This window comes from Pelecanus crispus, chromosome 1, assembly GCF_030463565.1.
Source record: "Pelecanus crispus isolate bPelCri1 chromosome 1, bPelCri1.pri, whole genome shotgun sequence".
Taxonomy (NCBI): Eukaryota; Metazoa; Chordata; class Aves; order Pelecaniformes; family Pelecanidae; genus Pelecanus; species Pelecanus crispus.
Window position 1 is genome coordinate 211,091,118 of NC_134643.1, and position 15,493 is coordinate 211,106,610.

Here is a 15,493-nt window from a genome sequence, read left to right on the forward strand (position 1 = left end):
CACCTGCTGATTATTCCACACTGGGGGTATAATCCTCTCTTTGTGATGACAGAACAATTATTTTTTCTTGGTATTCAGCTATGAAGTTTTAAGTAGATGATTCTGCTTCCGGTGAGGAAACATCTAAGAGCAGATCAACCAGTAATCAAAAATCTAAATCCTGTCTTCATGCTGGAAGCCAATTAACAAAGAAGTAACATACTTGGCTGGCAAAGACACACATACTGCCCGATAGGATATCAGCAGCCCACATGGAACAGGTAACTACAGAATCCATGTTTCAATATTGTTTCATGTTACAGTATCCAAAAGATGCAGTTATCAGAACAAGAGGAATACTTAGTATAAGAGACTGGTATTCATAACACTTTGGTTGTATTAAGAAAGGGGAAATGTAGGTTGAATTTATGTATGAGTAGATCTTTTAGACTTGGAATTTGTATCCAGGAAGACAGCTTTTAATCATTTTAAGACAGATTAGATAAGTATTTTAAAACATACTAGAAATGACATAATCCTATATTTGGAGATGGTAAGAAATACACTAAAAATCCTTCAGAGTATTGAAATTTTACATAATCAATATCTACAGTTCTATGATAATGAAAAGTTTTATTTTCTGATTGTTAAAGACAATAGTAACTTTCCAAATGAAAAAGTCAATCAACTAGTACTATTCTGATACAGACCACAACATAGCTTTTTGCATCCATCAGTCTAGTTGAGTCTTGAAACAACTCTCTCTTTCAGTTACAAACTTATGATCCTCTCCCAATTACAAAGAAAATGCTCGTGCACAGAAAAATACATGAAGGCTCCCTAGTTTTAAAAGCATTACCTGATTTCTGGTTTTATGAAGAAAAGCAGAAGTATAATATGTAGAGACTTGTAAAACTACCTCTGAAAAATCTATACATATTGATTCAGAAAAAGAGTGTCTCTACTAAGAGCCAAGCATTCTATAATAGAATAGAAGTTGTACTATAAAATTTCTCATCACTGTGCAAAAAATTCACATGTGCAGAAGGTTGAACTCTTTTGGGATAGGAACTTAGAATACTAAATTCTCTAGCAGCATAACAAGTGACTTCTAGCCTCATCACATTAAAAGCTTTAAAAGAAATACCTTTAAAAGAATAATCCCTTCAACACTTCAAAAACTCTTTTCCTAACAATTTAATTAAAACAAGTTCTACCTTTCAATGAAGTTAAGAGAATTATTGACATTACTTGCCTGTTTTAATTCTTGAGTACTCAGATACTGCAGGAATGTGCATTATATGTAACCTAGATTAAGCTGGTTAAGAGTTCTAATAGCTGATGGAAATGCACACTAAACAATAGCAACCAACACATAAAGCATACTTACAAAATACTTAAGAAGCCTAGGTGGCCAGGCTTTAATTTAGTCAGAAAACTATTTGCAAGTTGCTGCCTTCATGACTTTATAAACTCAAGGACTACAAAGACAAAGCAAGATATTTTCAGAAGCTGAAAAGAAATAATAATGATGTATTAGGGAAGTTCTACCAATGAAGAGTAGCCAGGTTATGCTTCTACCAACAAGATTAAGTTATTTTTATCAGGCAGCTTCACTGCTGAAAAAGTGTGGGATTTCACTTGGTCAATCCATATGTCTGCAATAAAACTTCACTGCATTCGTAACATCAAAAAGTTTCAACCAATCTTTCTTCAACGTTGTACCTTAAACCCGCATCCTCCATATAATCAAGTTCCATTACTTCCTTCAAATGTATTACCTGATTTTTACCTTTTACCCTATAGTGGACTCTCCTCTAGCGACTTGACATCTACTACCATTTCACACTCCTTCTGGTCTCCAGCTTCTAGTACAGAAAGCCATAGTTTTGTCTCTCCATTCCATGTTGGTGTTTTAGATAATTAAATGTGTCTTGACTCACGCTAATCAGCCATGTTTATGCATTTGTATTGAGTCAACTGTGCATATTGTTCTACTGCAGGCAGACTTTATAGGATTAATTAATATACAATTAATTATAGACAACTATAACTTTAGCATCTACATCTCAGCCAGCTAGTCTAGTCTGCCTGTAAGGGCAATGGAGAGAAGTAAACAATTTTAGCAATAAACCATCTGACCTATTTTACAAAATTCATTTACGATGAAACTAATTGCTTCTTTGACAGATGTGTTTTTTTCCTGTTTCCTACAAAGACAGTCTAGGATAACCTGCTCAGATGAATTTTAACGGGTGTTTCAATTATAGTTACCAATTCAATCACCACTAAAAGTACCATTTTTCCAGAAACATGTAAATTCACTATGAACCTCCACATTGGGCAAAAGCATTATCTAACACCCAAAGAGAAGAATATGATATTAATGAGATATGCGCTGCCCTATGGAAATAAGGGTTAGCAGTACGTAAGCTCTGCTGCAATTTTGTTGGGAATAGGGTAGTCTCTAAACAACAGGTAAATTCCCCATAAAGAAGGCATTTTCAGATTAGGCCTAATTCAGACCACTGTCAGAAATGTCACGTGACATCTCTCAATTTTTTGTGAATATGCTAATAATGCAGCACTTGGCTGCAAACTGAATGGACAGCCATTTTTATTAAATGTGGTTTGAAGCTATATCAACAGCATCCCACCGTGCTATCAAAAAACATAGAGCAGTCCAGGATGAGTCCATCATTCCTCTCAAAGATAGGCCACTATGGTACAAAGAAACCAGTACTTATGTGGCCAGAGAAAAACACACAAGGACACTCTGTACAGTGCACTCTTGAAGACACTGTTGCAAACGCGGACACTAACGATCACTGCTCCAGGGATTTCTTAGACACTGAAGAATCGATGGCTGAAATGCACAACAGGTAACTTCATTATTTCACCTTCCAGGAAGACTCTTCGCTTTAAATGTCTTCAAATGCAGGTTGCAGAATCAGACTTTTACTTAATTTCTTCCTAGGTCTTGCACTCTTTTTTTGCATTCCAATACCAAGCCATGATGTGCAAGCAACCCTTGGTCACAGTGAAACAGATGTGTATCCATCACTTTACTTATAAAGGCATGTCTGTATTTAACTGGAAGGATGGATATATGTCTAGCCACGTGGTGGCAGGAAATGCTGATACACTGCCTACAAAAGACTGCAAGAACCCTCCATAACCATCTTTTTCAGACCCCTATTTAAAAGGCAACTGTTTACCTACCTTTCTCATGGTAATCTTCACTTTCAACCTAATAAATATAATGTTGACATCCAAAATTAACTATAGAAAAATATTAGCATATAAACCTAAAATCCCCAGTCATACACTCAAACTTTTTCTCTACTCATTTACTCTTCACATTAAGTCTAATTAAATCAGTTGGGGATTTTCTCCTCTAGCACTTACATTCTCTTGAAAAAGCTCAGGGTGCATTCCTCGTACAAAATGTAGGGCAAACATTAGCTGATCAGCCTGAAATAAAAGCAGTAAAAATATACTTATATGTTGATCAAAAGTCACCTTTCTGCTTTTTTTATAAGTAACAACATTTCATTAATAAAACACCTCTAATTTCATAGCAGTGACTTAATGACACATATCCCAATTCAAAATTGCTACAAATCTCTGCAACTTAGGAGACAAGCACTAACCCAAAGCCTGTATCTAAGTACATCTAAATTCAAGGGAAGAAATAAAAACACATACTTGTAATAAAGCAAACATACTAAGGAGAATGCATTATTTTTTAAACTGTGCATAAGAAATGCTTGAAATCTTCTTATAGCAAATTTTTGAAACATAATTTTGATTTTAAAAAACTCAAACAACTTCTGACTTTTTTCCTAGGTCTGTTGCGTCGCTTGAATTTCAACCAGTCTCTGAGCACTGGAGCAATAAACCATGAATAAGGATTTGCCAGAGCCATAGAATAAACTATGCAAACATTCAAGAAAATATTTTTGAAAAGAATATTGGCTTGTTAAAACTGTGATTCCTATGTCCATACACAGAAGCATTCATAGATGTGTTTTACCAAAGCTGTGCCGGAAAGGACAGATTACTATGTAATGATGTCTACACAAAAAACTGCAAGTTGGTACTCTGGAAAATCAGGACCACTCAGAAACCTAGATTGAGCCCTCCAATTTTCAAAGTCTGGCTGTGATCTGGAAGATGTATTTTACCAGACAATAGAATATACACACATATTTTCTTTCATTAGAATTTTAAGTAAGCATAAGGAAGCTGGTACCACTTCCTTTCAAGAAGGTGAAACATTACTAAAAAGCATAAAGCACAGGTGAAAGAACAGAAGGAAAAACAATGATGCATGGGATTGGGTTAAGCCTGCAAAGCATAGGCATCTCAACCAGCTGATAACCACAACACACGTGCACTCCTATAGAAATCAATTCTATTCTTGACTTCTAAACAATGATGTTTGAATTTTCCATAGTGTAGTTTCCCACATACATGCCTTATGTGTACCTCAAAATGACAGCCTGATTGTCCTCAGCTTCAGAGCATTACCACTCTGAAGAATATTAAATTACCAAGAATACTACTGAAAAATGAGTGGCATGGGACTTTTCAGAAGAGCCAAGACCAAATATGAGGAAGCATACTCTAGGAAATATTATGTATATGCTATAAGGTATAAGATAAACTGTTTGTCTCATATTGGCTTTCTCATCTCAATGTCTATTATATTTTTGAGGCCAAAAACCTAAGAGGGCCAAATTATTTTTGTTTTCTTTTTATTATTACTGTTTTCTCATACAGATGCCTTTTTACAAGCCTGACACATGAGCTCAGAAATAGATATAAGAACAACATAGAACAAAAACATGGAGTAATGATGTTCAAGATGTTCCTCATCTTTGGAAAGTTTTCTCACGTGCAGTAAAACTAACTTCAACTGCATCTGCACTTCAAATAATAGACTATTATTTAATAATTTACCTGGTGATTAGGTTCCAGAATTAGGTTGACTGACTAAAGGGACATATGTGACTTAGAGACCATATCCTTACTGGGTTTTAATTGCCCTTGGAATGACTGATCTTAGAAACAACTAAAAGGCTATATAAAAACTTGATTCGTATGAGTCACAGCTGCTTTAAGTTGGATTTGGGTAACTGCAGAAATGCATGATGGCAGCCACAACAAACTCCTGACATAATCTGTATCTCTACAGACACCGATACATAAAGTTGTTTTTTGCTGTTTTAAATAGTTCCATTTTATTAATTCTTTCAATTACAAAACCATACGATACAAAGTATCCCCAAGGATACAATTAAAACAAATAAAGGACATTATAGTTTATTTTTGCACATATTTGCTACTGGTTTTGTTATGGGGGTAGTACCGGAGGGCAAACAGGCCCCAACTAGGAATCAGGGTCAAACTGTGCAAAGCACTAAAGTTCTGTTTGTATTGATAAATAAAATATGTCCATTAACAGCATATGACACTGAGAACAACCTTCATGGAATGGCTGAAATCCACACCATTCACCTCTTTCATCCTCTCAGATAAAGTCTGCAAGCAAACCCAAATCCAAACTCACCTATTAGAATGGTCCCTGGGTGATTTAGTACCCGAACCTTGAATGGGAATTGTTTGGAAGAATGCTAACTGGCCCAGGCCAAGCCTATGACAGCAACTATTTTGACAAATTAACAGTACAGGTGGGCCAGTTCCAGTGCTCAGGAAAATTTCTTGGCACCACTTCACTTACTAGCATAGAAGAAGTGGATATACACACAAACATAAATATTAACCACAGACAGACAAATGAAACCATCCTTCCCAATTCTAACATGCTTAAAAAGGTATAACTTATCACAGAATCATTTTGGTTGGAAAAGACCTTTAAGATCAACGAGTCCAACTGTAAACCTAACACTGACAAGTCCCACTAAACCATGTCCTTAAGTGCCGTATCTACATGTCTTTTAAACTCTTTAACTTGTATCAGCTATACTATTTATGAAGACACTAGTAAAGCCTCAGTGCCGCGGTAGTCTTTAAAAATTTGTATGAATAAAAGGCAGAATTAGCAGCAGATTCCTGATGGTGTGAGGATCTTATTTGTTCCCTCCACTATCAGATCATGATACTATAAGCTGGATGGACGATCAGTCTGAAGCTGCATGGTAACACTTACACTTTCAGTATTTTCTAAACTCCAGTCTGATCACTTACAGTGAAAATCTTTCCTACTAGAAATCTCCTACCTGTGCCTTGCTTTTGAAATCTTTCATCTTTTCTGACATATAAAAATAGCTGCTTTCCAACATTCAAAAGATGTGATGACTTATTGGAAGGCTTCACAGACTCATGAGTTCAAACACAGACATTAAATTAGTATGAGAGTATTTCATGAGAATCCACCTGGACTTTGATAAACCAAAATCCTTAGAAATAACTGCTACCTCTGCGTCCTCAATACAGTGTTGCTAGACTGGGGGAGGAGGAGAAGGTGGTGTAAAATTTTCCAAGATCTCTCCATTCTCAGTGATGAAACTCCAGACTTGCATGATTTCTAACTACTGCTCAAATGATCTATGCAGACCTACTATGCATTCGTCAGCCTGGTACTGTGAGACAAACACCACCTGTTACAACTGTTCCATGTGAAAGTACAAATTAAAATTGAAAGTGAAGGGCATATCTATCCTAGGTTTTCAACAAGAAAGCAAGAAGAGAAAAGCCACCTGATTCAAATACAGTGCAAACAAGAAATACATTAAGAACATTTTATGGAGGAACAGGGGAACAGACAGAAGCAAACAAGCTAGAAGGTAGAGATTTGGGGCAGGAAGTGAAAAGAGAAAGGAGAATATTACAATGTTTTTTTGGTTTCCCTTTTTTTTAAGAAAAAAAAAAAAGAATAATCATACAAAACCATATCATGACAGGTAGGTTAAACACTCATACTTAAGAAATGCTAGAAATAAGAGCGAACAGAATAAGAGTGCTCAGAAGACTGCAAAGCCTGGGGCTGGCTATGAAGCCAGAATGAAGCAGAGATGAGGGGCCAGAAGTGAAGCAGAAATAGGACTGAGAATAGTCTTGCCTATTAGAAAACTGCTCTGTGGAGAATGTGCATAAGCAATCTTTATTCTGTCATATCCTAATTTTTAGTTCTCATTTTGCATATTAAATATTGCAAGTGTAATTTTTTGCATGCATTACATATGTACTGCCACAATACTGCTTATTCGAAGTACATCAAGTGCTGGTTGCTGAAAGAACATTTTCAAACCCAGTGCACTGTATTAAAGCCAGAAAAAATACAATCTTACCTTAAACAAACAACGACAAACATATTCATACACAGTATGTTTCAATGAGCCAATAAGCAACTTGATTCTTTCCTCGGTATTACTTGAATCCTAAAAAGAAAGTCTGGATTTCAAAAATTCTTGTCAAAGTAAAAATCTTTTTATGTACCCTGTAAATTTCACCAGAATGACACAAATAATCTGGACTCTATGTGACACTTATTAGTTCTAAAAACGTGTTATTGACCTCAGCTGCAGCTATCAATGAATAGATGATAAAATAAGAATTTCATGCTGAAGCATTAAGAAATGAATATTTTGGCCTTGAATATTTTGACTGTGAACATTATACAACATTATATATAAGGTAAATGCACAGAGAATGAGATAACAGTTTCTTCTCCTAACATTAATATCCTTGACATCTCATAGTTTTCACTTGGTAAAAAATTGCTTATGTATTGAATTACTGTATTTATTAAACAGGTATGTTGATGTTAAATGTAGTTACTAAAAACTTCCAGTGAAATTTGGCCCAACTGAAGTAAACACTGTAGAAAATAGTAAACATACTCTGTCCTTCAAAGCTTACAGACTAAGAGACTAATTATAACAGGAGGAGAAAACTGAAAGAAAGATAGGATAAAAGAGGAAAGAGGAGGAAAAAAAAAAAAAAGGTGGGGGAGGTAACAGGTAGTATGAGATTTATCAGAAACAAGTTCCTTTTTACCATGCTGGAATTTGAAGAGATGAGTTTATAAAGGAGGGCAATTTGGCACAAGCTGATTTGACTAATAGCTTTCCCATGTGTAAAAGATAGCTTGGGAAAATTGAAGAATTGGATAGAGCAGAAGAAAAAAATGAAGAGCAAAGGCAAAGTCAGAAGTTGAGCTTTAAATAGGTTAACGTAATAAGCAGGAAGAAAAGAAATTATGCAAGAGTGTGAAAGTAAGAACAAGAAGTTAGAAGCTCATATTGTGGGAAAAAAGTAACAGGTAAAGAACTTTGAAGAGGGCAAGTTCATAGTCAGAACCATGTTCCTCATAATGTTTGGAGCTGAAGCAAAGTTGTAAGCACAGATGCCAGAAGAAAGGGGGATCCAAAAGTGACATGATGAAAGGCTAGTGAATGCCTTTTTAAAGTGGAAACAAAGAGAAGAAAGATTAATTTTGGAGATGCTGAATAAAAAGAAAATGCATTGTTACTCAGTGTGGGTTTTTAGATCTGAAGAGTGAGGTGACAAGGGATAAGTCCATAATTCTGTGTTTCAGTAAAAGGAATATATTGACAATTAGAATACAGAAAAGTAAAAATTACATTTTCAACAACACAGGCTGCATGCATGCTTACAAACTGTATACAAGTAGAAAAAGTTTTGATCTTCCTTCAGGTAACCGAACCATGCAGAAATACAGGTGTTTTTTAATTCTACTCCTTGTTGATAGACTTAGCATTATTTGCAGATTAGATCATTAATTTATTCAAATAAATCCTTCAGGAAAGTTATAATCAACCTTGTTTTTCCTAATTGACCTTAGGCAAAGAGCAAGCCTGAAATTACAAATAAAAGTTACTTTGTTTTCAGATGGCACAGCAATTTTATGATTTATATGTAATGTAAGATCATTAAAAATTCCATGTGCATGTATTCTGAATATCTAAAGCACAACAGTTCAGCATCACTATTTATTATACATTGCATCATCAGTTATTATACACTATTTTCTAAAAATGTCCAGAGCAACTAACAAATTTGAAGGATCTAAGCAGATTGATTCCTCTGCAGCATTCATAGCTTCGGGAAAAGAGAAAATACCTGCTCACTTTGCAGAGCCCTCTGGAAAAGCCGCAGGAAAGCCGCCAAACTAAAACGGTACATATTATTAATTTTGGACAAGTCAGAGATAATAAAGTACATCTTGCTAGCACTCTCAGCTAAAGGGAGATAGGCATCCCTCTCCTGTGGATAAAAAAAAAAAAAAAACACATATATAAAAAACCAGTACATTACTGCCATCTACCGGTTATTGCATAAACATTTATTCATCCTCTTGGAAAAACATGCAGATGACTCCCACTGCTTTAGAAAACCGAATCCTTTCTGATTCTTTAAATTGAGGTACATGCACTCAAGACTTCAACACTGTCTTCAGATTTCAAAATTGGAAGAAAGCATTTTTAGCAAAAAATTCTTTAAATTATGAAGAACATTTTGGCAATTAATCTGTAGGGCACTGAGGCCTCTTCCCACCACAGAACACATCCCAAAATTCAGTAGAAAATTTTAAACTCAACAAATAAGAACACTGAGGAAAACTCTGTAGTGTGTTACAAAAACAGCATGTCAGATGAATAGCATCACCAATGATCTAAACTGTTGCAACAGCAAGGGATATATTAAGTAAGAACATCCATATGAGCCATACTGTTTGCAATAGCAGACTGCAAAAATAAAGTCAAAACCCGTTACTTGCCAATAAGTCCTTGGTGAAAATTCCTTTAATTCAAACTGGCAGACTTTAAATTGTGTAGCTATTGACCACGTGTAAACCAAAGGAATTTCATTACTGAAAATACTTTCTGTACTTGCATATCCCAAATATCTTCTACTCCAAAAAATTAATTTAGTATGTTACTGATCTTATATTCCTGTGGATGTATGTATCCTGTTTATACAGAAGATGACTATTTTTAGCAGGAAAAATCAGCAGTAAAAGATTAGGATATTCTTCTACCTTATCAAGGAAACTCTGAAGTCTGTGCGATTCAGCAAGTGATTCTTGGATGAGTGCACTACTTGCTTTAGTCTGATTCAAAGACTCAATCAGATCCTTATTTTCTAGTATATTGCCTTGTGATGTTGCAAGTGTCTGTTAAAAAAAAAAGTCATCTATGTCACATTAAAAAAAAAACCTGTTGTTTTAAAGAAGTATGAACAATAAAACCCAAGAACAAACTCCAAAAATCCAGCTTGCCAGTTTCTGAAACTTAAGTCGTCAGTAAGCTTTTGAGAATGATTTCTATGATCAGTCTTATGCACTAATATCCCCATGGGAAATACAAATTAGGGTATTTTTTTTTTCTATTTAACTACCAATTTAACCTGGAATTGGCTACTTGTAATGAATTCCTGTACCCAGTCATTCATCCTTCAAAAACATTCCAATATCCCCTACACAATTTAGTTCTCAATTCCAGCTGAGATCAATATTCACAATTACAACAATTTCAGTTTTGTAATCGGGGATCCCTTCAAAGTCCTTGAGATTACCCCACATTTTCCCTGAGTTCTCCTGTGCAAACAATTTCACTTCTAATAAGAAGTGGGAAAAGCTTGAAACATTCATTATTATTTAAGGTTTGTTATTAACCTTCAGTAAATACACTTCAATACAGTTTTTTAGTTAGACAACACCACAAAATTGGCTTCTTGTCAGTTAAGTCAGTTCTGAACAACTACCGGTAGGACAGCATTTCTGGATAGTTGGAGACAGAGATTCAGTAGTTAGAATAGTAGAATGCACTCAGTTCTCTAGTTGAAAAGAGTTTAGGACAATATCATCTGTTTTTTCAGAAAGTCCAATTTTGCTACAAGGAATCATAGTGTGAGCTATGAGATAGCAACAGCATGGATGTCTTCACTCCAAGGCTTTTGGAAGAAAACCAGTACAGTACTTCAGATGGAATGCTAATGTTTCTTTAGGATTAACCTGAATTTAGCTACATCACCTCCAGCATTGACTTCTTTGTTGACAAAGTCCATGCAGCACCTGTCAGTTTCCACTGAGCTTTAGGTTTCTTTCTTCAGGGTCAAAGAGTATTCTGATTTCAGTGCTAACAAGAATGCCACAGTTGAAACCAGCTTCCATGTTAATACTTGGCGATTTCTTGTTGCAGATATCTTAGGCATCAATTACTTGAAATTTTGCACTTGACGATTCAGACTGGATGAACGTGAAAGACTTTGCAGTTCCAAGATGACACAAAAAATCTGTTCTAAAAAGTGGACTTTTTTATTGTATCTCTGACCTCTCAGCTTCTGGTAGACATTAAGATGCTAAACAATGATCAACTTTGAATATGGAATTTTTCTAGAGAACAAGTTTCCCTCTGCCTGTAAGAGAAATCTGCCCCATCACAGTTCTGAAAAAGGTTTGAGCTTAATATTTGAGACTTAATATTGTGTTTAATAGGGATAGTAAATGTGGAAATTCAAATCACATTAGATAATTATATGCAAAATTCTAAAACTGAGCTATTAATGGCCAGTCTAATAAAGTTCAGTGTATTACTTTTTGAGGCATCTGTAAAAACAATTAGCTTATGCTCAAGTCCATTGTGCTGGATACTGCAAAGTTCTATGACTCAGCTACAGACCGAGGGTTTTGAGGCAGCAGGTCAATTTCCCTGCATCTGTGACATTTTAGAAGGAAGGAGGATTTGAGGATCCATTCCTATGGGCATTTAGTACAGTTTCTGTGAAATCTGTGACAAAATGCAAATAAAAAAGAAAACAGTCTTGTTTCCAAGTCTCTTCCTTAGAAGATACCTTTTCTTACAGAGGTGCACCACTGTTTTGGAGCATAATTGCTTTCATTAAAACAAAAAGGTAAACTGAAAATTGAGAATATTAATTTTAAATACAAGAAAGGAAAATGTTAACTATAAAGAATATTACAGTTCATTGCTAATACGAAACAATTTTGGAGGTTTAAAGTTTTAAATGTCTCTCTCAACAAATGTCTCCATTTTCTACTGGGAATTTTTCTCTCAGGTTTTTTTCCACTCACAACACAGAATCATTCCTCAACTTGAGAAAGTATTATTTGACATGATTCACAAGCTTAAAAATGTGGCTTTTTTTAAAACTCACAATTTGAAAAAGAAATAGTATAATTTTTAACAATTTTTTTCTTTTAATGCATGAAAATTAATGAAATTTCTGATCAATCTAAACGAGGCTATGTCTATCCCAACAATTCATACCTTTAACTTTGACAATGCTTAATGTATTGAAATACTACAGTTTCATGACAGATGTACATATTTTATCTACTTTACTGTCCCAACAGCCCCAGGCAAATAATGCTTTTATTTTCTCAAATCAAAAATTCTGAAGGCTCATTATTCCAATACTTTCACCATCTTCATTCAAATGCATAACAATATGAACACTATCTTATTGACCTAACAGATATAAAAGAGGTACATTTATTTTACCTCCAAAAGAGATTCTTCAAGCTTAGCTAACTGTATCTTCTTATCTTCTTCTTGTTGTAACAGTTTTGTCTTCTGCTCTTCCAAATCAGGCTTTTCGTGCTGAATTGTTAAAGCCAAAAGCTAAAAAGAAAGAAGATTATTCAACAGGATAAAAAGCACTCTAATATTTCATAATATATATTCATTAATTATACAGCACAATATATACTCATTAATCATATAGCAGTATATAGTCTACATTTTTGGAAGTAGACTTCTAAGGGTTTGCTCAGTTGCACCAGACATCCAACAGCTTTAAATCTATCTAGACATCCAGTATATCCTGCAGTGACATCTCAAAAAGCACTGGATCACTTTATTAAGGGCACTGATTCACACCATTTTATGCTGAGACCTGAACCTTTGCACCTCAATCTGAATCACATCTGTGTTTAAATGATTGGCATTCTTCATTAGTCTGTATACTCTTATCAGATATAAAACGAAGTAGGTGATAGAAAGCACAAAATGGAAAGAATGCCAGTGAATTTCTTTTCAGCAAGTCCACCAGAAGTCAAACCCCTCTCCTGCCAACAAAGAGAGAAAACAAAAAGCAAAGCTTTTTTTTCTGTATTTCCACTTAAAGAGTGGGTCAATTCACTTGGTTACATTGTATGATGTCGATTCCCTATCTCCACTGGAGGGAGGAAATCCATATGGTTATCTGTGCTTCACATTTTGAATTATATCTTACTTATCAACATCGTATTTACAGCCCATTCTAAGACTCGTGTTAGTTTGGAAAAACTTGTTTCATACCAAATAAAGAGGGGGTTTTCTTCCCTTAATTTCTCTCTCCTTTTTTTTCTCTCTTCCATCTGTACGCTACATTTTGCTTCCTAAACATTACAGAAAAAAACTCAAAAGCTACTAGCATTTTGGAGGAAGTAAAATATACAGCTTTTTGGTTTCATTACATTTTTCCTGTACACAGAGTATCTTGATGCTGGCATTACTCTCTAACTAGGACACTGGAGAGCAATAACAGAAATGTTTCCACAGTACCATAAATGCATCCTGAACAGAAAACAGAAGCTTAGCAATTAGTCTGTTGTAACCGAAGTATATGAGACAGTTTCCATTTTCTCTATTGGACTCACTACTTGGTTCAAAAGTGCATAAAACCAAGATTTTAAAATTTAAATTTAATTTCAGCATTGATTTTACCACTTATATGTATGTGCTAGAAAGTATCTCTGTGACCATTAATTCAAACTGCACCATAGGGCTTCTTCCAGAAGCTGGATGTAGCTATGAATGTCTGCTATACATACTTTTTTTTTATTCTAAATGCCTACCTGTCCTCTTAAGCCACTTCCAGTTGTGGTAAAGTTTACTTCTGTAACAATAGAAGAAGCATCAGGTGGAATGAAGGGATTTGGGTTCCTTGTCGATAGAAAAAGACGGAACTCTTCATGATAATCTATCATTTTTTCACCTATTTGTATAGCATAACGGGGTCCTGTAAATAGTAAATAGATGTTATACTCACTCAGAGTGGGAACATTCTAGAATTATCTGAAAATAATTATATTTGTGTAATACTTTATGACCAATAGATGCAAACACATTTTATAAAATGTATTTATAAATTGTTCGGAAAGAAAAAGTAATTTTTAAAATTTATTTAAGGAACACAACCTATCCTGCATTGTTAGACAAAAAAATGCAATAACATAGCACTAGTATAAGAAAGTTAGAGCATGAGAATATTTAATACACCAGGGTAGTTTAATTATCCTTACCCAGTACAAAAGCATAAATAGCAAAAAATGCACTTGAAGTACAAGTAATACTAATGAATCTTTGAAATCTTCAAACAATGAATAGGAGACAAAACACCACAGAAAATGCACTGGAGAATCCCCTTTTTCTGTAAGAATCCTGTCATAATTTAAACATATTCATTTACATTTCCACACAGGTATACCACTCTATCAAAACACTCTAGCCATAATTACGTATTGGCTAACTAAGATGGTTCAACATTTTGTGAATGTGATCCAAAACCATTAGATTTCATCTCCGGATCTCTTAGATTTATTTGTAGAAGATTGATGTTGTTGTACAATCATAATTGTATTAAAATACTACTTTCTATGATAATTGTTACAGAGAAAGTCTATGAAACTAAGGATGCTGGAATATCTAGTCATTAGATTGAAAGAAAAATATTGCATTGAGAAATATCCCATAAATTTGTCTTATTATAAATGCATTTAATTTAATCACAGTATGGAAGAAACAATCAATTTATTAAATTTTTGTTGTCATGGTTTCCATCTCTGATTATAGTCCTAATATTTTGACATTTCTCAGTATGCCTGTCACAGAATCAAACCATATGTATGGCCTCTCACCACCCTCCTTCCACCACAGGATTCCATTCTAGCAGGGTCAGAAAAGAATAGACCCAAACAATCACAGCACTAGAGTAAGGTTTTTCCTCCTGATAGTAAAAAAGAAGGAAGAACAGAACTGTAAGATTAAAAGTTTCAAAGTGAAAATTTCCTTTCCAGAGAAATTTCTGAGGTGGCATAGTTAGGTGCTTCTCTATTTTTAGCACTAGGAGAAGATCAGAAATGGTCTAAGTATAAATCTCCTGCTAAAACACTGGTAGAGATGAAAATCACATACCAATTTTGTTTCTGTGCCAAGGATCAGAATAAATTTTAGGTCTATGCTGTAAAAACGTCAAACAGAAAATGGAAGCTGTACAAGGACAAATTTATTGCAGTATATATATTCACATTTTTCTTAACGTTTCATTCCAAGTAATGAAAAAAGGTACCGTCAACACAAGCAACATAATGCAGGCAGGCCCCCACCTCCACATTTTGACAAAGAGAAGGAGTGCATGCTTGCTTGTGAAGTGACTGAAAAGACTCAAATAGTGACCCATTCTCCCTTTTCAAAAAACAGCTCCCTAGTTTGGACTTGCACAGACCTAGCATTAACAT

At 34.7% G+C, this 15,493-nt stretch overlaps 1 protein-coding gene across 1 annotated transcript in view; it reads right to left on the reverse strand.

Moving 5' to 3' along the window:
- Window positions 1-15,493, reverse strand: part of DYNC2H1 (dynein cytoplasmic 2 heavy chain 1) — a 197,891-nt gene that overhangs the window by 98,469 nt on the left and 83,929 nt on the right. Inside the window, exons 66-71 of the mRNA XM_075724522.1 lie at window positions 13,832-13,995; window positions 12,495-12,614; window positions 10,010-10,144; window positions 9,091-9,234; window positions 7,296-7,385; window positions 3,388-3,453 (exon numbers count right to left, since the gene is read on the reverse strand). Of these exons, the coding sequence (XP_075580637.1) occupies window positions 3,388-3,453; window positions 7,296-7,385; window positions 9,091-9,234; window positions 10,010-10,144; window positions 12,495-12,614; window positions 13,832-13,995 (719 nt within the window). The remainder of the gene's footprint in view (window positions 1-3,387; window positions 3,454-7,295; window positions 7,386-9,090; window positions 9,235-10,009; window positions 10,145-12,494; window positions 12,615-13,831; window positions 13,996-15,493) is intronic.